We start from the raw sequence: 24542 nt of genomic DNA, 5'->3' as shown, positions 1-24542 counted from the left end.
ATTGGACTGCAGGTCTAGTTAACAATCACTTAAACAAAAAAAAATTTTTTTAAAAAAAGTAACCCACACAAGATGAGGACAAATTTAAAGTAGGGACTAATAAGGGAAAGTGCATTCACCAAACACAACTTTTAGTTAATGTGGTTTGCTCAGTCTTGACCTTCAACTTACTACCATAAAAAATGAATTTAAGAATTCTTTATAATTAGCACAGTTTGTACCATTTTGGTTTATCTCCCCCCCCCGCACACTTTTCCAAATGTGGCTGTGTAAATTGAATTCTGATATTACTACTTGCACGTTCTGACTACAAAAAACGTTTTCATGAATTCAAAGCCAAACAAATCACCAGAATGTACAATTTTAAGAAGCATTGTACTATGCTTTCACAAAAGGCCTTACTTGGACACATGGCCTTTTTTCCTTAAGGCCCACATTCATGGCACCTTGTTTTCTGCCACTGATAGTTTTCGTGAGTTGCTGTCTCACTTCTAGTAGAACTTATGATTCATTAATATATTTGCACACTATGGTTATGTCTCAATAGTGCAAACATTGGAGCTGTGCTCTAAGATTTATTGCATTTACTTGCCCCCACTAGATGTTTTTGTTGAAAAAGAAAGATTCACAGATTTTCGAAACCTAAACCTTAAATATTTTATATAATTGCCAAAAGTTTGTGGTAACATTGTTTTTGCTATTATCCAAAGCCAGCCCCACCTTTGCAATATTGTTATAATTGTTACTTGAAAAAAAAAAATGTGGAACTAAAGATCCAGTAAGCAGTAGCTCATTTAGTTAATACTATATGTTGTCAGTTACTACAAACCACACACCTCTAATATAAAGTATGCTGCGCTCTTTCCTTCTGGCAAATGTCTTCTATTTTTAGCATAGTGCAATATACCTGCACAATGATGTGACAGGGGCTGCAGTTTCTAATTGCACATTCTTAAATTGGTTGTGCAAATTATGTCACTGGGAAGTGAGGAAAGAAAGGAATCGCCTATAAAACAGTATGAAAGTTCCAGGGTCATAACTTTAGTTGAATAGGGCTCCTGTGCAAAACAAAACAATCTACTGATCTTTAAAGAAGTAAACATCAATAATTTATTAATTATTTATATTAAAGGGTGCTCTTTTGATTAATTCCGTACATGTTTCTGAGCAGTTGCCCCTCGACTCCACTAGCCTTTTACCTACAACCAGTTTCATGAGCACTTACGCAGTAGTGCAAGCTATGGGTTTGCGGCTGTGCATGAGAAAGCGCTAGCAATTTAATTACATACTGGTGACGTGTATACCCATGTGTCATCAGTCAAAATAGTGGCCATAAACAGAGAGCTAAAAAGTGAAATTTCAGAATTCTTATGCTCGGATGCCAGTATTTGAAATTTTAAATATTCGCGTTTTGAGTAGAGGCTGGGGTACTATGGACCAAGCCAAATTAACATTGTTAACTTTCCTTTTTCTTTAATGATACATTGTATACTGTTAATTTTATACCTGTTGCTGCAATACTTTCTGTATATAACTGAGGGGATCAGCTGTTGATATCAGAGGTAGGATAGTCTGACAATCATTGTTTCTTCCATTTTTTGTAGGGAGTGCAAACTGTTTTTCTTTAGTTCTATGTTTGGGAAAAATGCAGCATCTTTTGTGGATGTGTAAGAGCAAGTACTGTATGTAATCTATTATGCAATTTACTTCTTTAAAAACACTCAATGCTTGCTGTATCATCTAAAGAGTTCATGTGAATACAGCATTTTCTGTGTGCAAGCAGAAAATATTTGGTATTCTTTTATATACTTTCTTACATGTTTGTGAATGCAATGTGGTTCATTGGCAAGTCAGTAACTTGAATTTCCACATTCGTAAACATTGACATTTGGCACACATATTTGCAACTGCCACAGTCTGAGTTCTGCAGCAACTCCTGTCTAAACTACTTTTCATTCACTTGAAAGGAAGGAGTCGGGCAACAGGTATGTATCACTCCAGATAGTTTGTCAGTGTTGCCAAGTACTACTTGCCTGACTGCAAAATTATCTGCCATAAGCAATGTCTTTTCCATTCAAGAAGCTGCTGGAAGAGACCATTCTTCTGATGACTGGTTCTCCCTGAGAGGCCCAGGGCGTTTTAAAATCCCTGTGCCATGGGCCTATTTTACAGACCTTTGTTTTTGTTCAATATGCTTCCTACTATGTTCAATAGAGTAATTTGCCTTCTAATTTTATTTTTTATGCTTCCTTAATCATGCTGGGTTCACTTACTTAAATATGATGTATTATAATGGCTTGCAAGATAAGCTATGTTTTTTTTATGTTCCTTCACTTTGATTGTAACTTTGTAGCAGATAAAATTTGAATAATTATAGTTTAGAACTCCAGTTTATCATATAGCAAATAAAAAAAAAACAACTCCAATTTCATGTTACTAAATTTTTGTTTTCCCTATAGACTACAGAGACTAGCCTTATACATCCAAATTAAGAGTTGGTAAAAATTGGCATGAAATGCACTTCTTAGTTAAACACTTCTGTCCCAATGTAAATGAATGCAGCTTTGATCTGTAATTTCTCTTAACATTGCTCAGCTGATTGGCTTGGCATGACAATCTGTTTTTAAGAAAATAAAAGGGCAACATTACACATTATTGGCTTCAACTACTGCAAGAGCTTTATGGTCACATTCTATCGCCCACATAGCGCTTGCATGGCTGTGGTGCTTTAAGGGATAAGAGTAGCAGGTTGGGTGTGTTAGAATGCCTTGGAAAAATTGGGAAACACCCTGGCAACGGCAGAGACTACATAGGCTGACTATCCTTTATTCATTCTGTAATGATTGAAAACTGCAAATCCATGAAAATGGTTCTGTACCTTGAACCTAGAACTGAGCATATTGATTTATTTGTGCTTGCATATGACATCTGATTTATACTGTTGTATTTCTAGAATTTACGCTTAAAAAATAAAATATACTGTTCACTATATACTGCCAAATGCAAAAGATTTGGTCCCCCCTTTTGCAAATCACATATTAATTAGTAAAAAAGTATTGCAAGAATCTGTGTTATTAAACAACATATTTACAAAAGGTAATGCAGTTACATTTTATTTCACAAACTTTAAAACATAGGAACAAAAAATAATACTAACTTTGGCAAATGAGCTACATTTGTAATTTGACATGGGGTGCCCATGCTTTTGTTTTAACTGTATGCCAATTTTTTTTTTTTTTTTCAATTGCAGCATTTTGAAAGCTGAACTATAAAAGATCCCCTGGAAAATCTCCCATCTTGGGAAATGTGTTTTTAACTATATTTTAGATAATGTTATCAATTGCAAAACATTTAAAGAACACACTTGTAAGCCTTTTTTTTTTTTTGAAAAGTATAAAGCCATAATGTTTGCTTGCCTGAGTCTTCTAAAAGGTCTCTGCCTGCTTTCTGGCGGGGGACTTTGCAATAGCAGCGTGCCTTTTTTAAGGTTTATGGGGAACATTGTGATTTCTATTGTAACAATAAAGAATTCTAAACAAAATTTCTGTGATTTACTATTATTTCTGTGATCACATCCTTCTAGGGTTGCCACCTTTGCTGATAGCTAAACCCAACCACAGGGTGGGGCAGTGATGTAGGAACGGGCATGATGACATCAGAAGCGGGCATGTTGGTAGAGTTATGACACCAGGGCAAGGTTATTGCATCACTTAGATGCAACTGGCTGGATTTCTATCTCAGAGACCTCTGAGGAAGTGCAGTGACACAAAACGCGTCAGACTTTGGACGCTGTTCTTAGTACCAACATGTATTTAACATTTTTTACCTGAAGAAAAATCTTTGAATTGATCGATTCTTTGGACCCTGGAGTGCACCACCACGAAAATAGAGGTGTGCAGTGGATGTGGACGTTCTTCTTAGTGACGGACTCAGGGTGGGAGCACCTGGGTCACGCCGCCGACGGGGTAAGACCTTCAATGGATAAGGCAGTATTGGAGGGGAGGTGTAACGGCTCCACTTCACAAGTGCTGAGTTTTATATATAATTCTGGTGGATAATAGGGTTGCCACCTGGCCGCTAGTTTACTGGCCTGGTTGGTAAAAATTATGATTCATCCCTATGTTATTAATAGGGAAAAATTATGAATATATAGGAAGGCCGGTATGGCAACCCTAGGCTAGGGTGGCAGGATTTTAGGATTTGCCATGCTTCCCAACCACACCCACATTGGTTCCGAAACACTAGCGATGTGCAGGAGAAATTTCCTGTTCACCAATCCCCATTGCTCCGGTCCCAATGATGAAGAGAAGGGGACAAACGGCAGTGAGCCTAGGTGCATCTACTATGTAAATCCGGCCCTGGTTGCAACCCTATCTCTGATGATTAAGCCCAATCCTTTAATTACAGGTATGAAATCTATTATACAGAAATCAGTTATCCAGAAAGTTCTGAAATATAACAAAAAAAAACACTTATTTTTGATTGATTTGCTTTTTTTGTATCTGTAATAATAAGAAATTAACTGTACTTGATAGTAACTAAGCCATGTTGAGGTGAGTATTTTAGTATTTAAATGCTTTTGATGTATTGGCCAGATTATTGTTCCGGTTTCATTAGGCTGAAAACCGAACAGAAAGTTCAGACCCGAACAGGCCTTACAAAAACCGAACTGTTTGGGTCAAAACCGAACAGGTGGCAACCCTACATCCTTCCTTGGCACAACCTCTCTAAAAGAGGTGCAACAGATACTAGACCCAGAGAGGGCCATTTGCAGAACTCTAACAATCATTAAGCAATAAAATGACATCATTTACAAGAAATAATAAGCTGAAATTCTTTAACAGTGGTACAAAATAGTTTCTTCCTTATTTAAAACAACAAAGTCTACAAAAAGCAATGTAGTTTCAAATCCAAGGCTCTAAGAGTTTGGGATTGTTATTTTGAGGTTGTAGATAATGGAGATAAATCATACTTTATTAGGATTAAGATTAGTTAAAACATGTTTTGTCCCTGAATGTACCCTTCGTTCTTGCAAAGTAATTTATAGGGCAATAGTTACTAGAGTGCCTAATGTCAAATTTGAGTAACAACAACATTAGCAATTTTCTTGAACGATACAGCAGATTTTGATGTGTTAACTTCACACTGACAAGCATTAACTAATTTTCCACGAGCCGTATTTGCCATTTAAAGATACAGCAGCCAGTTCAGCATCTGTATCTGACGTATCCTCCATGCTAATATCACACTTTTGTCATTGGCTTATGCCAGTGGTGTAATAATGTTTTTAAATGAAAACGCATTTTTTTTGCCACAAAAATATGCCATGAGATATTGACATGACCTTTGGTTGAGTGCAATGAGAACATTTGTGTTTTCTTATAGACTTTTCTGTTGGTCTTAATGTTGTTTTTCTTAGAGAAGACATGTAGCATAAATAAAACAAAACAAAAAACTCAAATCTTGTAGGCAGTAATGAATGATACATGGTGCTGGTTTTCATTTTGAAAAAAATTAATATCTTTAAAAATGGCCCCATTATTGGAGCTTCCTATAGCTTTAATATGGTCCCTGCCTGCCCCTGTTTCAAATGAGGAGTGGGCTCGTTCTAATGTCCCTGCAAGAAGCACCGTGGTGGGGGGGGGGGTAGTCAATCACAGGCCAGCAGTCACACACAAAAAAGATAGTCTTCAGTTCCCTATTGGGTCAGCCTAGATGCTGATTGGTTCCTATCCTACAGTGCTGAGTGCCACCAGCTCCTCTGCACAACCTAGGAAAGGAGGCAGTGGAACAGATGGGTTGGCCTAGTACGATTTTTGCAGAAATTGGAATAAATCAAACTGGAACACTACTTTTTAAAGTTGTCCTTTCCATACTTAATGGAAGTTAATGCAGTGAAACATTCTTGTTTTTAACACGTCACCTTTAAGCCATAAACATTAAGGTCTGGCAGTTTGCCAGTGATCGGATCAATTTGGCCAGCTACGTGCTGGATAAGATCAAGTTTATCGGATTGCTGGCTGGGGCCATGTTCAGTTTAAACAAAGTCTGCCCTACACATGCGCAGATTGGGGAGGGGAGTGGGCTGGGTGATAGAGCTGCGGGGCAGCGAGGAAGGAAATGCCGCTCTATTCTATTTTCCTCTCTCAGAGTGTTGAGGCGCAGCTGCCATGACAGAGAACAAGGAGTATTGCAGTGCTTTCCTGACGGTTCCCCATTAATGTCCTGGTTTGAGGGACTACATTTTTGCAGGGACCCAAAGAGCTCTTGAGCATTATTGGCTTCAAGTTCTGCAAGAGCTGTAGACCGGCCGCCGGCTCAAACTCCGCCACAGGCACAACAACAAAATATCAGATACGCGTGGGCACTGCTCTCGCGTCATGTGACCCGATGTCGCCTCGTTCTCCGAGGGTAGAAGGCGAATGGCAGCGGGTTTGGCAAGCGTTTCTCCCCGGCTATACGCGATTCACTGGCGGGGCGGGACAAGACTAGGGGCCTGTAGGAAGCGGCGGCTGTTTCCTGTCCTTAATGGAGTAGTCGCCATAATGAGCAGAGGAATACTGTGCACCGCATCCCCGGCCCGGGGCACTGGCTTCCACACACTAACTTTAGATAACCTAGCGCTGCGCTCGCTGCCCGTGGAGCCGGGAGACGGCACTGAAGAGGAAGCAAGAACACCCCGGCAAGTACCGGGAGCCTGCTTCTCCAGAGTCCGGCCCAGCCCTCTGCTCAACCCCAAGCTAGTGGCACTGTCACGCTCGGCGCTTGCACTTCTTGGCCTACGGGTCGGGGAGGAGGATGAGAAGGAGGCGGCCGAGTACTTCAGCGGGAACCGGTTACTGCCAGGCTCGGAACCCGCCGCCCATTGCTACTGCGGACACCAGTTCGGCAACTTCGCCGGGCAGCTCGGAGACGGCGCAGCCATGTACCTGGGGGAAGTGGTGAATGGAGCCGGGGAGAGATGGGAGATACAGATCAAGGGAGCCGGTCTTACTCCCTATTCCAGGCAAGTGAGGCGCCAGGCGGATAAATACTCACACAGCGCTACACTTCGCACACTTTCCACTTAATAGAGGGGTCCCCCAAACACTGTTTTTTTAAATACAATTCTAAGCCACTTTCTGATATACTCTACTACAGACTCTGTGCACTTCTACTTTTGTAGCAGCAGTCACAACTACTCCAGCTCTGTCAAGAACTCTCACTATTCCCTGAGTAAATCTTTGTTAGGCTTTAGTTCCCCATTAAAGATGGCAGTGAACTTGTTTACCCTTCAAGATATGGTGAGGTTCAAGGACTGTACCATTGGTCATACACAGAGGGGGGACTACATTATACTTTTCCATTTATTTGGCCCACTGCCTCAAGCAATCTGCTTACAGATAATATTTGGCATTGTGCTACTGAAAGCGGTATGCGTGCAGAACTGCTTTCACTAGCACAATGCCAAATATTGTCTCTAAATATTATGCAAATCAGATTGCTTGAGGCACTGGACCAAACAAATGGAATATTATAATGTAGCCTCCCCTCTGGGTGTGGCCAATGGTACAGTCCTTAAACGTCACCATATCTTGAAGGGTAAACAAGTTCACTGCCATCTTTAAAGGGGAACAAAAGCCCAACAAAGATTTACTCAGGGTATAGTGAGAGTGTGCTAAGGCATTGGCTTGCAAGATTAAAAATTGTGATCTGTGGACAGGGTTGGTGAGCCTATGGGCTTGGACAGCAAGTTCCATATTTAAAATGCATCATTACTAGCCATAATTGTTTTTAGATTTGACTTCTCCTTTAAATAAGCTAGCTGTAATACACTTTATGATATCAGCCCTACCTCAGGCAGTAGCCTCCTCTCTTTGCCGCATTCATAATTGCGGAATAGGCTTTGAACCAAACAAACTCTCTCCGTTTAGGCAAAGAACCACAAGTCTCTGCAGTTTGAGCTGAAACCCACTGAAGTCTGTTCCGCCGAGCTGATTCAATGACCCAATCCAATTTCTGACCCTGTGTGGCCTTTGCCATAGAGTTATGACTGTTGTTTTGATCACCATAGTCATCAGGCTAAAATACAAAATACTCTGTTTATAGTAATCTATGGTAAACATGCTGTCTAAAGAAGACATGGCATATATCTGCTCAAAAAGGGTTGCTTTTTCTCATGAAAATTGATGACAGGGTTTTTTTGACAGTCACCCTTTTCTGCCTGATGATAGCAGCAGTCCTAACACCCATGGGCATGCAGCCTAAGGCTAGGGCCAAAATCAGCCTTTTGAAATCCTCATGCTGATTTCATCCCCTACCTTGAGCAGTAGCCTTCATCTTTCTGAAACAATTGTCGGCTCTGGCGCAAACACCCGCATTTTTGACCCATAGAAAAAAATTAAAAATGTTCACGATTTTATACATTTTTTTTTTATATTCAGATATTTTAATAAATAAGCAAACATTTAAATTTGATTTAAAATATGTTTACCTGAAGTAGAAATACCATTAAAACTATGATTTTAATCAATAGGCCTTTAAAGGAGAAGGAAAGGTTAAAACTAAGTAAGCCTTATCAGAAATATCCATCTAAATATACCAGTAAACCCCCAATGTAGTGCTGCTCGGAGTCCCCTGTCAAAAGAAACACTGCATTTCTTTCATTCTATTGTGTACACATGGGCTTCTGTATCAGACTTCCTGCCTTCAGCTTAAACCTCATTGCCCTGGGCAAGAGCATGCTCAGTTTGCTCCTCTTCCCCCTGCCCCCCTCCCTTCTCTACTGTAATCTGAGCCCAGAGGAGGGGGAGACTCAGGCAGGAAGTGATGTCACACCAAGTTAATACTGCAGCTCCTATCCTAAACAAACAGAGAGTTTCTAGAGCTTTTTACTCAGGTATGGTAAAACATTCTACAGAATAAATGTAGCATTCTAGCTTGCACTATTGCAGCTAATCTATTGGCAATAAAATGTCTCCATAGCTTTCCTTCTCCTTTAAATGTGCAATTGCTGAAATTGAGCATGGGGATTAGAAGTTGCTACTTTTTGCTAGCTACAAATATATCCATTTTCTCATGGACTATAATTAATTTCTCTCATATAAAACAATTAAGGACCAGTAATATCAAAAAGTGTAATTTTTTAAATTAATAAAAATATAATACAGTGTTGCCCTGCACTAGTAAAACTGCTGTGTCTGCTTCAGAAACACTACTATTGTTTATATAATAAATAAGCTGCTGTGTAGCAATGGGGGCAGTCATTCAAAGGAGAAAAGGCTCAAGTTACACAGCAGATAACAGAAAAGCTCTGTAGAACAAAATGTTATCTGTTATCCATTATTTATCCTGTGCCATATATAGCCTTTTTTCAATTTCCAACATTGCTACTCAGCAGCTTGTTTATATGAACTATAGTAGTGTTTCTGAAGCAAACAGATCAGTTTTACCACTGCTGGGAAACAGTACATGATATTTTCATTACTTTAAAATGCTTTAATTTTTTGGTGTTACTGTTCCTTTAAACTGATTTTAAAGGAGAACTAAACCCCCAAACTAATGAAAACCCATGCCCTCCATAGTCCCCCGGCCCCCCCTGCACAGGTGTTAATACCTATAAATGCCCCTAACTCTTCAATTACTCCTTGATGCAGAGTCAGTGCATTGGAGCTCACGGGTGCCATCTTCGCCGCTTCGGGAGTCTTCAGTAAGTAAGTGGCGTGTCGGTGCATGCGCAGTTGTAGCAATTTTCTGGCCCCAAACAACTGTGCGTGCGCCGAGAGCCACGGAAACTGCCAAAGGGACCCGAAGAGGTGAAGATGGCGCCCGTGAGCTCCTATGCGCTGACTCTCCATCAAGGGGTAATTAAAGACTTGGGGGCATTTAAAGGTATTAACACATGTATGGGGGGGCAGGGAGGGGGGACTATAGGGGGTAGGGGTTTTCATTAGTTTGGGGTTTAGTTCTCCTTTAAGCAATTATACTTGGCATTCAAAAATCCATTCACCATTTATGAATGTAGACTGCACTGCTGCAGTCTGGCTGTCACAAAATAGGGCCAGAACAGCTTAATTTTTTGGTGGGGAAAAGTCTAAAAAAAATCTTCTTTCTTTGCAGGCAAGCTGATGGGCGAAAAGTGCTGAGATCCAGCATAAGGGAGTTTCTTTGCAGTGAAGCCATGTTTCACCTTGGGATACAAAGCACACGAGCTGGTTCCTGTGTGACTACAGATTCCACTGTTATCAGAGACATTTACTATGATGGAAACCCTATGAAGGAGAAATGCACAGTAGTTTCACGCATTGCACCCACATTTTTGAGGTAATAGTAAATGCCATTTGCCTGTAACTTCAGCATTTTTTTTTAGATATTTAAAAGCTTGGTTCACTTTGCATATACGTTAATTAACATTCCTTCTAATTATATAAACTTTACCGCAACTCTTCTTTCTTTGAACTTTCTTGTAGTCATATTTAACAGTATTCAGTGTGCTCAAGTGCATCTTGAACCCAAGAGGGGCCTTTTATTACTACGTAGACATTTCTATGTGTAAAGAGTTCACAAGCACAGTGGTTGTAGTCTTATTCTTTTGGAGGTGAAGGTTGAGTCCTAGGGGTAAATTTATCAAAGAATGAAGTTCCGCCACTAAAGTGAAATTCCGCCACTCTCAATTCATTTCTATGGGATTTCGAAAGGCGTATTTATCAATGGGTGAAAGTGCTATACAGAGAAGGGCCCTATTCTTGCTCATACTTTTTCAGCATAATATTTCTAATGACAGTCTCTTCTGTTTGGATAGGGAATATTATACACTAATGCTCATGTTTGGAATTACCAAGAAATGGTCATGTTTTTATTGGAAATTGTTTTATTCACAAAGGAAGGATTATCTGTTAACAATTTATAGTTAATACATTGACAATGTCATGACATTCTTTTTATTTCATAGTGCTCTTTTATTCACCAATCTTTCCATCTTTTATTTTTTACTGTTTTTCCAAAATTGAAGCTTAAAATTTCATGTTTCTGGTGTTTTAATCTGGCAGCTCAGTGACCGAGGCGCAGATTCTGAACTGTTTAAATTTGCTACATTAGTTGATACATTTAGTTGATACATTTCTTGGAAGCAGCTGTGGAACATTAGCAACTATTGTATCAAGTCGGACAGCTGCTTTTAAAGGGATACTGTCATGGGAAAAAAAAATTTTTTTCAAAATGAATCAGTTAATAGTGCTGCTCCAGCAGAATTCTGCACTGAAATCCATTTCTCAAAAGAGCAAACAGATTTTTTTATATTCAATTTTGAAATCTGACATGGGGCTAGACATATTGTCAATTTCCCAGCTGCCCCTAGCTCAGGGGCTTAATGAATGGAGAGGATATGAGGGACCACACATGATATGGCCACCTTTTTACTGTTCCTATCATTCTTGTACAGCACACAAAGATTGAAACAGCAGGAAGTAAACAGGAGATCTGGTTGTTCTTCAATTCCCCATTTCCTAAGGCACCATGAACTGACTGACTGTGCATCTGCAGGTTCCAGAACCAATAACTAGCCATAGTGCATAGATATTGGTCAGGCTTGACAGGGTGCTATACACATACCCCTATTTTTGGTTTGTATATGGCCAGCTTTAGACCCCAAGAGCTTTATGTCTGATTCTGAATGGATTGAAGATATCTTTCAATGATGTCTAATGCCCTATAAAGGGATCATCATTTTCAGATATAAGAATCTAGACTTCTAATTTCTGGATTATAAAGTGGTGAATCAAATTTGCCTCAGCAAATAACATAAGTGTTGTGGGGGCGATGGCACAGTAATTACAAGTGAAGTGCTGCTAGTAATTGAAAATATTTCATTATGAACAGGTTTGGATCTTTTGAAATATTCAAGCCAACTGATGAGTTTACTGGGCGCAATGGTCCAAGTGTTGACAGAAATGACATTCGGATCCAGATGCTTGATTATGTGATCCGTACTTTCTATCCAGACATACAGGAGAAACATGCATGCAACAGTACTGACAGGAATGCTGCCTTCTTCAAAGAAGTAAGGAATTTTATTACTAAAACCTCTCTAGCGGGAAGTATCGTTTTTGAAGTAAAATTTTCATCAGCATGTTAGATCAATAGAGACCAATAATATAAGGTGAAAGGAGATCTGCATCCATATGCAATGATTACTGTTATGGGTTAACATACAGTGCAGTGCCTATTGAACAAGTATTTGGATATGGTGGATAGCTTGTTTTATTGAAGAAAAGCCATATACTGTATAAATTGTCATAATTTTTTGGATTAGTCTATAGTTACAGCGATGTGATTGCAGTTTTTCCGGAGCCAGGAAGGAATTCCCAGATGACTAATTGAAACTTGTCTATCCAAGTAGAAACCCCTTGTGGCCTTTACACTCATCTCACAATGCCTTGTTTTGCCATATGTATCCAGTTGAAAATTAATGTTACTAATTTCTTTTGCACTGGAAACTGCAGGGTTTCAATGAAGCTTCTTTATTATGAGACCCAGTGGTGTACTCTAGGACAACCCTAAACATTGTTGCAACTTAAAATGGATACTATTGTGACATTTTTGCAGTTGTTTTCAATGGCATGTTACATGAGTTGAAAACAAATGAGTAATGTCATTTCTCAAATTAATTTAGGACTCGTCTATAGCACAGCAGCACGAATTCCTATTAAAGGAAAACTATACTCCTCACACAATGTAGGTCTCTATAAAAAGACATTGCATAAAACAGTTCATATGTAAAACCTTGCATCATGTAAATAAACCATTTTATTAATATACTTTTTTAGTAACATGTGCCATTGGGTTATCCTAAATAGAATATTGCCATTTTAAAAAATAAAGGCCGCCCCCTGGGATCGTATGATTCATGGTGCACACAAACAAACCATACATGTTAGGTCTCATGAGCCAATTAACAGACAGAGTTCTGTCTTTTGCTTCAACACTTCTTCCTGTTACAGTTAGTTGTAGTATTTCTGGTCAAGTGATCTCTGAGGCAGCACAGAGACCATCACGAAATGGGGGTTGAAGGCAAGAGATGTAAAAGGGCAATATTTACTTATTGCAGTTTGATAAGATTCTTTAATTTGCCACTTAATTTGATATAAACTATCTGTTGCTCAAGTATTCATTTTGGGGGTATAGTTTTCCTTTAAGGTTTTTGTTGCTCCAGCTATTTCAATGTTATTGACCTGGCGTAAAATACTATTTGCTACCTTTACTCACATGCATAAAAGGCCATGTACAGTAACCCAACAATGTAACATTCCAGGTCTCTGCTGTTTCTGTCCAATGCACAGATCTCTGCTATTTGAAAAGATGACATGTCAGAGGTTTAGTATTACTTGGGCTGTAGATTTATTATCACAGCTGTGGATGCCATTTGACGTCTTGTGTGTATTTAATTTAGATAACAAAAAGGACTGCTAGGCTGGTTGCAGAATGGCAGTGTGTTGGATTTTGCCATGGAGTCCTTAATACTGATAACATGAGCATTGTTGGGCTTACAATTGATTATGGACCTTTTGGATTCATAGATAGGTAAGTGGAAATTTCAGTTTTATTACATTCATTGCATGCAACCGATTTACAATCTTGTAACATCTTTTTTTTTATCGTTATTTATTTTTTTTTTTTAAAGAAGATCACAAAAGCTGCATTGTGCTTTATGTAGTAACAATAGCTGTAGGTAAGCTCTTGGTCTAATTAGTAATACTAGACAATAGAAAGGTCTCATAACCAAAAGTCAGGTAGTTGCTTATTCTGAAGACCCTATGCAGACGTTCTAAGCTCAGCTCTTAATAATAACAGCAATCCGTACTGCAGGGAGCTTTTAATGTCTTCATTAGCAGTTTCATAATGCATTAGTTCAGGTGCATCATACATAAATATTAATGTTTCATTTAACATACTGTTGTAAGTGCACCTTATGTTAATACTTCTGTTTGCGTCTTGTACAAATGAACACTGTTTATGTATTTTGCCAAAGGTTCAACACCATCTTCTAAAACCACAATGTCTAAAACCCACATAAAGCAGTGGATACATTCTGAGAAATAATGTGTTTTTCCTCTATCTCTATCATAGTGTTGTCTAAGCTGTGATGATAATTTTGCATTACAGCTTAGATGTTACTCTGCCCGCATGGTGATGTGCACATCTGCAGGAGAAGTCTCTGTTATTTCAGAGGTGGCAACATTTCTCTGTTCCATTGAGGTAGAAACCTCTGCTAGGTGGACATAGTCCCTGCAACAGATTTTTTTTTACTCTCCTCCCAAATTCGAACAAGATATATTTTATGGCAAATAACATAATATATTATATCTTTCAAAGAAGGGCAACTAAGCTGGTAAAAGGTATGGAAAATCTCCACTATGAGGAAGAACTGGCCAAGTTGGGGATACTTACACTGGAGAAAAGATGCTTAAAGGGAGATGATATAACTATGTGTATATACAAGGGGGCCTTATAATGAACTCTCTGATGCTTTATTTACCAGTAGGTCATTTCAGCAGACATTAGGGAATCTATTCAGATTAAAAGAAAGGAGGTTCCGTTGCAGTATTTGTAAACGTTATTTTATTTTATTTTTTTAATATGAGCTGTACCATGCATTCTAAATTTCTTTAATCACCACCATCTAGGCAGCTACTGTTTTTACCAGACAGCATGTCAAATATAACACATTGAACAGTTGATAGGGGAGAGGTTTTTTATTTTTCCCCAGAAACTGTGGCAATCCTACTTTCAACACTTGTGTGACAAAGCTGACTAAAATGCATGCCGTAAACATTTTATTTCCGTTTTTTCACAGGTATGACCCAGAGCATATTTGCAATGGTTCTGATAACATGGGACGCTATGCCTACAATAAGCAACCAGAAATTTGTAAATGGAATTTGGGGAAGTTGGCCGAAGCTCTTGTTCCAGAGTTGCCGATAGATATAAGTCAGAGTATTCTTGATGAGGAGTATGACGCAGAGTTCCGAAAGCACTACATGCAAAAGATGAGGAAGAAGCTTGGTTTAATACGATTGGAACTTGATGATGACAGTCAGCTAGTATCAGATTTATTAGAAACCATGAACATCACAGGTAAAAATATTATTTATTGCAATTTTTTTTCAAGAGCATGTTGAAGGGAACACGACCAGTTGCAATATTAACAAGAGCTCTCTTCTATAAGTGTCCCCTGCCTCCCATCAGCCCCCCCCCCCGGCCTGTGTCAATTGCCAACACAGCTTAAATTAAAGCTTTGTCCCCCGGGCACATTGTCACTCAGAAGTCTGCTCTTCTTCAGAGATCAACACAGGGTAGTAGCCAGGAGGCTGGGTGTGTAAGGGGGGTAAAAAGATATTTCGAGATTAAGGTTACTGATGTAATGCTATATGTATTGGTATAGTAACACAGCAGAGCTTATCTGAAGTTCCTTGAAAGTGTTTTGAGGTTATTGTTCATTTAAAGAGTAGAAGCTAGTATTGTGTCTGTAGGTATTCTTTTATCATTGACTATGGCTACACCCAAAGAACAAACTTAGAACGACATGTTTTCGTACTGAAAAATAAATATGCTACATTAACTTCAGAAACCCAATGACATATTTAGTTGTGTTTTTAATGACTGTTTTTTAGGCTCAGATTTTACAAATTCATTCCGTGTGCTCAGCAAATTCTCTGGAGACGAAGCAGACATACAGGATTTCTTGAACATAATGGTTGAACAGTGCGCTTCCGTAGAAGAATTAAAAGTTGTTTTCAGACCCAAAATGGATCCACGGTACTTAGATTGCAAAGATAATAAATCTCTTACATTTTTTATGAAAATATAAAACATATCACAGTCGTTTTAATTAATATAACTAATCAGATTTCGTTCAACCAAATCTTTTCCAAGAATGTGAGTGATGATGTAGCAAGTAAATTCTGTTACAGTTTGCTACATTTGTTGATACATTTCTCAGGACATTTTTTATGCTGGGTCTTGCTGTAAAGATATACCCATTGCCTCTTGGCCTTTTGGCTAAGATCAAGTGTAGTATATGAAGAAGCTGCTCGGATGAGTAGTGAAAAGTCTTCAATGATTACTCATTACTCAATGACTTATATTAGATATACCATGACCTGGATGAATGAAAATCTTCATAGTCATGTAGTATATGTTCTTATCAGTGGAGGGGGAGGCATCCTTGCTAAGTGTTGTCCACACTGGCCCTTCACCGGTGAGGCAAAGAGGCACTTGATCCTCTGGCTTGTAATTTGGAGCTTGAGCTATTCGCCCCAGACCTTGCAAACCTGGAGTGCCAGAATGCACTAGGCGACTGTACACACAAAGGCACTTGTACTTTGCACACTCCTGCACTTTAATTACTTGCACCATGCTCTTATGTCCCTGGCCTTTTGGTGGATACTTAGCAATTTTTAAAATCTGGCTGATAGGTCGGGGCAGCACACTGCCACACTGCTTGTATGAATTTCTATGCCTATTTTTTTTTTTTTTTACTACTTACGGAGTCACCTGGCATTTAAGCAGTTTTGCACTTTTTGGATCTGCTGTTAAGACCCCCAGGTCAATGCACCAATCTAGGGGGAGAAAGTTGGCCTATTACGCTTCTTCCTCCTCTGAACCCTAGCCCTATGAGGGTGCACCCAGTAGACTTCATTGGAGGTCCACTTATTTATTCTGCCCCCTCCCAAACCTTTTGTCAGGAGGGGAATGGACCCCTAGCCGTGCTTAGAAGGGGGTTTGAAGACCCTTGCCCCCTGCCCACTTATGTGCCGGGGGTCGAGGATAAGGAAACTCCCCCTAGCCTTGGTGAAGATTCAGCATTTCTAACGTTATTCTATTTTACCTATTTTTAGCAAATGTGTTTTAGGAGTATCTTGTCCCTTTAAAGAAGGGAACTATGGGATGATAGTATCTGTTTAAGATGGGGGGCTCTTAAACTATTCCTCACTACCAACCAGTAGTAGGTTTTAGGTATAGCCACAAAGCAGCACAATGCATAATCCTCTTGGGTTGAATAGGAACACAATAATAGCAATAGTGTGTTTCTTTTAGGCAACTCTCAATGATGCTAATGCTAGCACAGAGCAACCCTCAGCTATTTTCACTGATTGGAACTCAAGCCAACATTAACAATGAGCTAGAAAGAATAGAACGATATACTAAACTTCAGGAAACTAGCCCAGATGATCTTCTCAAAGACAACAAGAAACATTGGATAGAATGGCTTCATAAATACAGGTAATGTGAACAATAGCAAGTCTAATTTTATGTGCATTTAACTGAGAATATGCTGCTTTTTTTTCTTGTTATATTACTTCCACATTTATACCTTCCAGTTCTTTCTCTCTCTTCCCCCCCTTTTTCTTTATGTTGCTTCACAATTACAGCTTCCTGGACCCTTGGCCCTTTTTTTGCTATATGCCATATATGTGCACAATATTAAAATCCCACTCAGTGGTCATTGTATCAACCACTAGGGCCTGTGGATCTGTGTATTTGGTGCAGTTCTAAGGTAGTTGATGACTGTAACCAAATGCCTCTGTTTCCCTGGGTCCATGGTTGTTGTTCTCTGAGAGACCACTTGCCTTGAACATCTGACTACAGGGGCATCCACTTCAGGGATGGAGCCCAATTTGTTTTTGTGAGCTTGCTCAAACTTAGGATGTAGAATCTTTTATGTTTAGTCTACAGTCAGATGTTTTTTTATCCAACAGCAACTCCTGAATGCCCAAGGTGAGTAACATAACTGCCAGGAGGGAATTGGTTGCTTGTGTTTGTGATTTATAAGCAGATTCTAAAGTGTGAGGAAGAGTCACTGGTATTCTCCTCATGGATCACTGATGGAGGTGTGCTGGCAGCTGTGGTAGCTGGTTATCCCTCTGGAGCAGTGTGTTATGCAACCTGTATTGCTGCTAGTATTTGGATTGATGCTGTCATGTCTAGTAAGGTCACTGGAAGGACTGAAACTAATTAGGTGCATCTTTTGGGTGTTGAGCTACCCTCTGGCTGTTCTGAAGGAGGTTTTAGCTTTTTTTTTTTCCTGATAGGATACATACGTTTAAAATAGCAAAAGAAATAGAAAGTTAGTTTGTCCTCAGGGTTAAATCCACCTGCCGATCCTTTCACAGTCTCCCAGCTGTATACGAAAAGTCACAAACAAAAGTGGATCAGCGCCTATGGCAATGGAGAAACCAGAAACAGTATATAGTGTAATAATTTCCTATTAGGTTTAAATGACACAAACATAACTCGTGTGTTTCCTCAAATGGACCTTCCTTTCCCCTGAACAGTGCACCACTAGTTAATTCTGGCAGCCTTCACCAAGCTGGCCAAAGTGCCTATTTACAAGACCTTGAATAGGGATATTGCATGTAGTATTTCTCCCCGCAGTGAACTTTTAGGCTCCAATAAGGGAATACAGAAATCCCATAGCGTAATACTGTTTATTAATAAAATATTTTAAAGGAGAAGGAAAGGCTTGCTGAACTTGGGGGTGCCAAATGTTAGGCACCCCCAAATGATTGTTTTGACTTACCGTACCTAAAACCCCGGGCCGGTATAATTCATTGCATTAAAGTGCTAGTGCTTCATAAATTAATTTTCTTTCCATGTAGGTGTATGTGTTTTTTCTTATGTGATTTATTTTGTGGTTTCTTTGTTTTTTTTTTTCATGTTTGAACTGTAAAAAGGCTCTTAGGGTCATATCTATATGTAACCCTTTTGGGGTAAGGGTCTGCATATTAAAAATCCATCCGCTTTCCCCATGTCATGTTCTTCTCACCATATCTCCACCTCTCTAATTCGTTGCAACCACTGTTATTCCATTTTATTATGATGATACTTAAAATACACTGTGGTTTTCAGGATACTTACCCTTACTCTACCAGTGGTGGGCCCAGTTGTCCCTTGTGGATAAACATTTGTGGCTTGGGCGGTTCAGATGCCATATTGGTGGTGTAAAGAAAGAAAAATGAGATACAAATGTAAGAGTTGAGAAGAATTACTGGTACTGGTAGGAGTCTGTTAAAGGAGAAAGCTGGCTCTGTGAAATATACGTCAAGATAGTTGGCAAGTGATGTTGCAGCCCAAAATCTTTTGAGTGCCCGGAAAATATCTCCCAAGTGGCCTCACATAAAATGACCTTTGTTTTAATCATCTTTCTGTGGCAAAATGGTTTTGTTTTTGTTTTTTGTGGTGGGTTTTTATCATTTATCCATGGCTGTTGGTTCCGGGTGGTACATCTGGGGTTCTCATCTACTTCAGTAAACACAGACCAATTCATTCCTGTTTATATAAACTACACTCCTGACTGCAAAGTGAAATTGGACCAGTTCCTGGATCAATAGTGTTTATTGGTTTCTCACTTACTCCTTCTTTATAATATATCTGCCAGTAGAACCAACAAGAGAGAGAATTCCACAGAAGCAATTTTGCCCATTTTCCATTCAGTGATTATCTTAAGATGTCATTGTAAAAGCAATATATTGCCTAAAACAATGTTGTAATCCACCTAGAGAAGGATTTACACCTGTTACATTGTTTTAAGAGTCAGACCCAGAAATACAGTTACAAGTAACTTTAAAACCACTGATGTATATTGATGTATATATGCAAACACTATTTTTGGGTGGAGGATCCCATTAGCAGTTCAGAGAGTTGATGATCCCCATCTTGCCTTACTAAGCTACTCTTGCCACACCACCCTATGTATAAAAGCTACAGAGTTGCTTACTGTATGTTGTTTTTAGCAGCTCAAAATGAACAGGAATTAAAATAAGTTTTAATTTCAGTGTTCGGTTGGAGAAAGAAAGAGGTAATGCTGAAGATAGGAAAGGATTCCATGATGAGCGTGTGAAAACCATGGATTCAAATAATCCAGCATACATCCTGAGAAACTACATCGCTCAAAACGCCATAGATGCTGCTGAAAATGGAGAATTCACTGAGGTATAGTGTTAAGTTTAAGGGAAAACTCAATTTATATCTTTTCTGTATCTATTCAGAGAGGTGACAATTGAAACTCACAGAGGTTGTGAATGCTGTGAGAAATACCAAGGTGTATGCAACTCAAAGAGACGGGTGTTACTTGGGAGAGTTGTGTGAGTGGAAGATTGTTTGGAAGCGTTTATATGACGAGGATTTCTCGTACCAGTCAGTTGAACTGAAGAAGCTGGTCGGATGAGTAGTGAAATCAGCAAGTCGTTGTTTTCGATTTACAGTACTTCTACTAGATGTACCATGACCTGGAAGGATGAAAACCTTCATAGACATATTGCCAACATTTACATTATGGGGTTATTTACTAAAATCAGAATTTATCTCATCATTAAATAAGCTCAACCAAACCCCCATCGGCGATTGTGCCTTATTTATCAATAAAATACTTTAACAAGAATTAATCGTATCTGGAAAAAACCTGATAAAATCAAGCAAAAACCCAGATTATAAGGTTTTCTCAGACTTCTTCCTGAATCTCTCCATTTATTCGGGTTTTTGTCCAAAAATCCCCAAATTTATCGGACTAAACCCAGTGCAATCTATTTGATCATCAAATTGGGATAGGGACATCTCCCATTGACTTATACATGATGTTGACAGGTCTAAGATGGCAGATTTTTGGATTTGAGCTTATTGCAGCATCTGGGTATAATAAATTTCGAAAAATTTTGAGTTTTTTTTTCCCCACAAAAAATGTATATTTTTGCCCCAAAAAACCCGACCAGATTAATTTAAGATTAAGTAAATAATCCCCTATGTCTTTTATATACTGCATAACACAGTATAATGTGTGACATATGACCAGTGCCAATAGGTTGGTCACAGGGACTTCAACATCGAAACATATTAATGTGAACATGCCCTTGATTACAATTTCTTCTTTGTTTCATTCTCCTAAGCAAGTAAAGCAAGATAAGTTCCTTTATTCATTTAGACAGATTTATGCATTATATAATCTTGTCTCCTAGGTGAAACGTGTGTTGCAGATGCTGGAGAATCCATACCAGGAAGGAGAAAGCTACCAAAGCATTCGTGAGGAGTCATCTGAGGAGGATGTGGCTGCTGCCTCCAGTGTGTCCCAGCCATCCAGGCTTCCTTATAACAGCAAGCCTCCACTTTGGGCTACAAAGCTGTGTGTAACCTGATCTTCATAAGAGCCTTCTTGATCCTTAGCAGCTGAAGAACATGAATATGTACCTCAGCAGTTAGACCAACAAGGCCATACATAGCATGCATGGACTGGTTACTCAAACATGACATTTGGATTTATATATATTATGCATTCAGTAACACAAAAACATACCAGGGCTCTTATCCTGAAATTTCAACAGTAGTTCCTAACAGCCCTTGTAGCCTATGCCACAGGCACAAAGCAGAGATGATTCCAGCTACTTCTAGCATACACACTGCTGAGTTGCTTCTAAAAGGAAAAAAATGGTTTAATGAATAACATTTATAACCCATTAATATCTCGAACTACAAATAGTTGTCCTTTTGCGAAAAACACAATTATTATAAATCCACTACAACTTGGGCAGTACAGTTCCCCTTTAAATAAACAGGTACAAGTGGCTGCTGCTTTGCTGTACATCAGACACTGATAACCTGGACATATTTCTTTTTCAATGAGAATGCATAGAGATGTACTATCATCCAAATGTTTGTTTTACATGAAGGCAAAAGTATAAATTCAGAAATCTGAAATATTTTGGCCTGATGATAACCTAATTCCATGCAGTTACTGGGATTCTAGTTGCAGTTGTAATATGTAAATATAGGTGTTGGTTTTGCATGCTTGTTTATTTAAAGTTTAATATTAGTCACTGATTCAAAACTCCACTTTAATGCAGAATGGATTGGTGTTAAAATCACAGATGTCACATTGCAGAAGATTGGGCAACCTGTGGAACTTCAGCTGTTGCTCTACTACAGATCTGGTCAGGCTCACAAGTTTTGCTGCAATCTCCGCAAGCAATTCTGTACAGACTTCACTTTCTGCTTGAAAGTTTATTATCATGCTAAATCAGTAAAGAACTTTCCCAAATATGTTATTACTTTGTGCTTTTACCGCAACAAGGTTGCTAGCCTAAACCATGAAACATAGCCCACATGACCCATCAAGCTTAACCACTGCCATTACACAGCTTATTGCTTATGGTGATAGAAGTTTTGTGGACCATATTCAGTGAATATTTGCTTCCAGAATTATTTAGGAACCGAGCAATGATTGTTCTGGCTTCCAGCTCTCACAGAATAGGGTCATATCTGGTTTCCTGTTTTGCCAGATACCAGCATCTATGTGGTGAAGAATGTATTTGTAGTTTCATAAAACCTAGCGTGGCATCTATCACCTTCCAGCAAGAAATAAACTTCAACATTGTGGTGAACAAATAGAGCTCTGCCAAAATCCAAAGAAAACAGCAGTCTTTGAAATATATAAATATTGTTTTGTCATTATATATTATCTAAACAGTGTATCCATAATGAAAGGTTTGTGTCTTTTTTTTGTAGAACTTAAAAAAAGGGGTGCTTCACCTTTAAGTTAACGTTTAGTATGTTATACAATGCCTAATTCTAAGCAACTTCTCAATTTGACGTCATTTTTTTTTATAGTTATTGAAATCTTTCCCTTCTTCTTCTGACTCTTTCCAGCTTTCAAATGGGAGTCACTGACACCATTTAAAAACAAATGCTCTGTAAGGCTACAAATGTATTGTTTTTGTTACTTTTTTTCCTCTTCAGACCTCTCCTATTCAAATCAATGCATGGTTGCTAGGATAATTTGTACCCTAGCAACCAGAGTGCTAAAATTGCAAACTGGAGAGCCGCTGAATAAAAAGCTAAATAACTCAAAAACCACAAAAAATGAAAACCAATTGCAAATTGTCTCACAATATCGCGCTGTACATCATACTAAGAGTTAATTTAAAAGTGAACGACCTTGTGTTCTTATGCTCAGGATTCCCAATATGAGTGCTAATATAAGGAATACACTGTGCAGAGGGGGGGGCTCCTTTAATGAACATGGAAAATCACCAACCCTCTTCCCCCAATTGGATGCAATCTTAGCCTACTAGTTCCTTTTTTACAATCTGTGTGAGTTACATTCTAGCTGTTTAAATATGACCTATTGGCATCCCAACGTTTCTCATCTTATGTTGCACATTTCTACCAGCTTTACATATCTGTAGCCAGTGGTACATTTATCCTCTTCATGACTGGCTGCCTTTTATCTGAAGCCTGTCTTCTTCACTTTGTCCTCTGTATCAGGCACATTCGTTATTAACCCTTGTTTTTACTGTCAGGCACTAGAGCGGTGATTCTATAACAAACCAAGCCCCACATCTGCTCAGAGGTAGGTGATATACAGGTTTTAGCATTTCCATACTTCTCATGATCTTATTCATATATAAATACCCGTTCATTAGAAATGTGGGACATTAATTCAGAATAGACTAGATTGAGAATAAACAGAAAGTTAACTACATGAAGTTTTTGGTAAAACAAGCCTTTATGTACTTCTTGACATCTTTGTCTTGATTCTTGCAGACAAGACAATTAAATTGCAATTTATATCCAGGTTTTGCAGTCGATGGTGGGTTTTTTTTTTTAATGGATTTCTAAAAACCTGCATCTCCACATGATTTAGGTGACAATACTTTTATTTTTGTAATCTATTCTAGAAAAAAAAATGCGACTGGAAGAAAAAACTGCGTTTATTTTTATAATTTACTCTATAAATAATGTGACTGTGGATGAATTGTTTACATGAATTGCAGCAAAAAAAAGCAATGTTGAAAATGAATAAATCATGTCCTTAATACAGTCTGTAGTGATAGTGTCTCTTTTTGTGAAGATGCCGACAGACAGAAGGTCATACAATAGGTTTATCTAAGGGAAACAGAGCCACTCCAGCATAGTAGCACAGTGGGAAGTCTGGTTTCCTCCCACACTCCAAAAACACATGGGCAGGTAAAATGGCTCCTGGTGAAACGAAACCTAGTGTGCGATACAGTACTTAGACTAGAGCAGGGACTGATGTAAATTATGTATAATCTCTGTAAAGCACTGCGTTAAATGTTTCAGCACTATATAAATCTCAGAAAATGAAAAACAAAAAAATCAATGCTGCATTAGGTTAATGTAATCCTTTATATGGACATTGAATAACATGGATTATTTGTTAAAACATTTGTGTTTGTGTTGCTACTTGTTTTTGTATAAATGGCAATGGTGGTCATTGGTGCAGGATTTTCCATGCGTTCTGCTTGTGCACATGCACCAAATAAGGGAAACGATGGGGAAATGCATTTCTTGCATATTCCACAAAGCAGCAAGCAAATGGACTGAGTAAGATCCAGCTGATTTTTCTGCAAACTCAAAACCCAACTATGAGACACTACACAAGAGATTCTTCTATAAACATGCCTGTTTTATGGGTTTTCCCAGTGTTGTTACAAAGGCTATACACATTGTAGTAATTTATTTATTTATTTTTATATAGGAAATAATTTAGAATAATA

General features: G+C 38.6%; 1 protein-coding gene across 1 annotated transcript; it reads left to right on the top strand.

The window, feature by feature from the left end:
* Nucleotides 1–6149: 6149 nt before the first annotated feature.
* Nucleotides 6150–22507, top strand: selenoo.L (selenoprotein O L homeolog). Its single transcript, NM_001348074.1, has 9 exons — nt 6150–7006; nt 10099–10302; nt 11857–12037; nt 13427–13557; nt 14831–15111; nt 15648–15792; nt 17074–17259; nt 19812–19968; nt 20988–22507. Exons 1-9 carry the CDS (start codon nt 6423–6425, stop codon nt 21171–21173), a joined length of 2055 nt encoding a protein of 684 aa, NP_001335003.1. The 5' UTR covers nt 6150–6422; the 3' UTR covers nt 21174–22507.
* Nucleotides 22508–24542: the final 2035 nt, after the last annotated feature.

This window comes from Xenopus laevis, chromosome 3L (genome assembly GCF_017654675.1).
Source record: "Xenopus laevis strain J_2021 chromosome 3L, Xenopus_laevis_v10.1, whole genome shotgun sequence".
Classification (NCBI taxonomy): domain Eukaryota; kingdom Metazoa; phylum Chordata; class Amphibia; order Anura; family Pipidae; genus Xenopus; species Xenopus laevis.
This window is presented reverse-complemented; position numbering and strand designations above follow the sequence as displayed.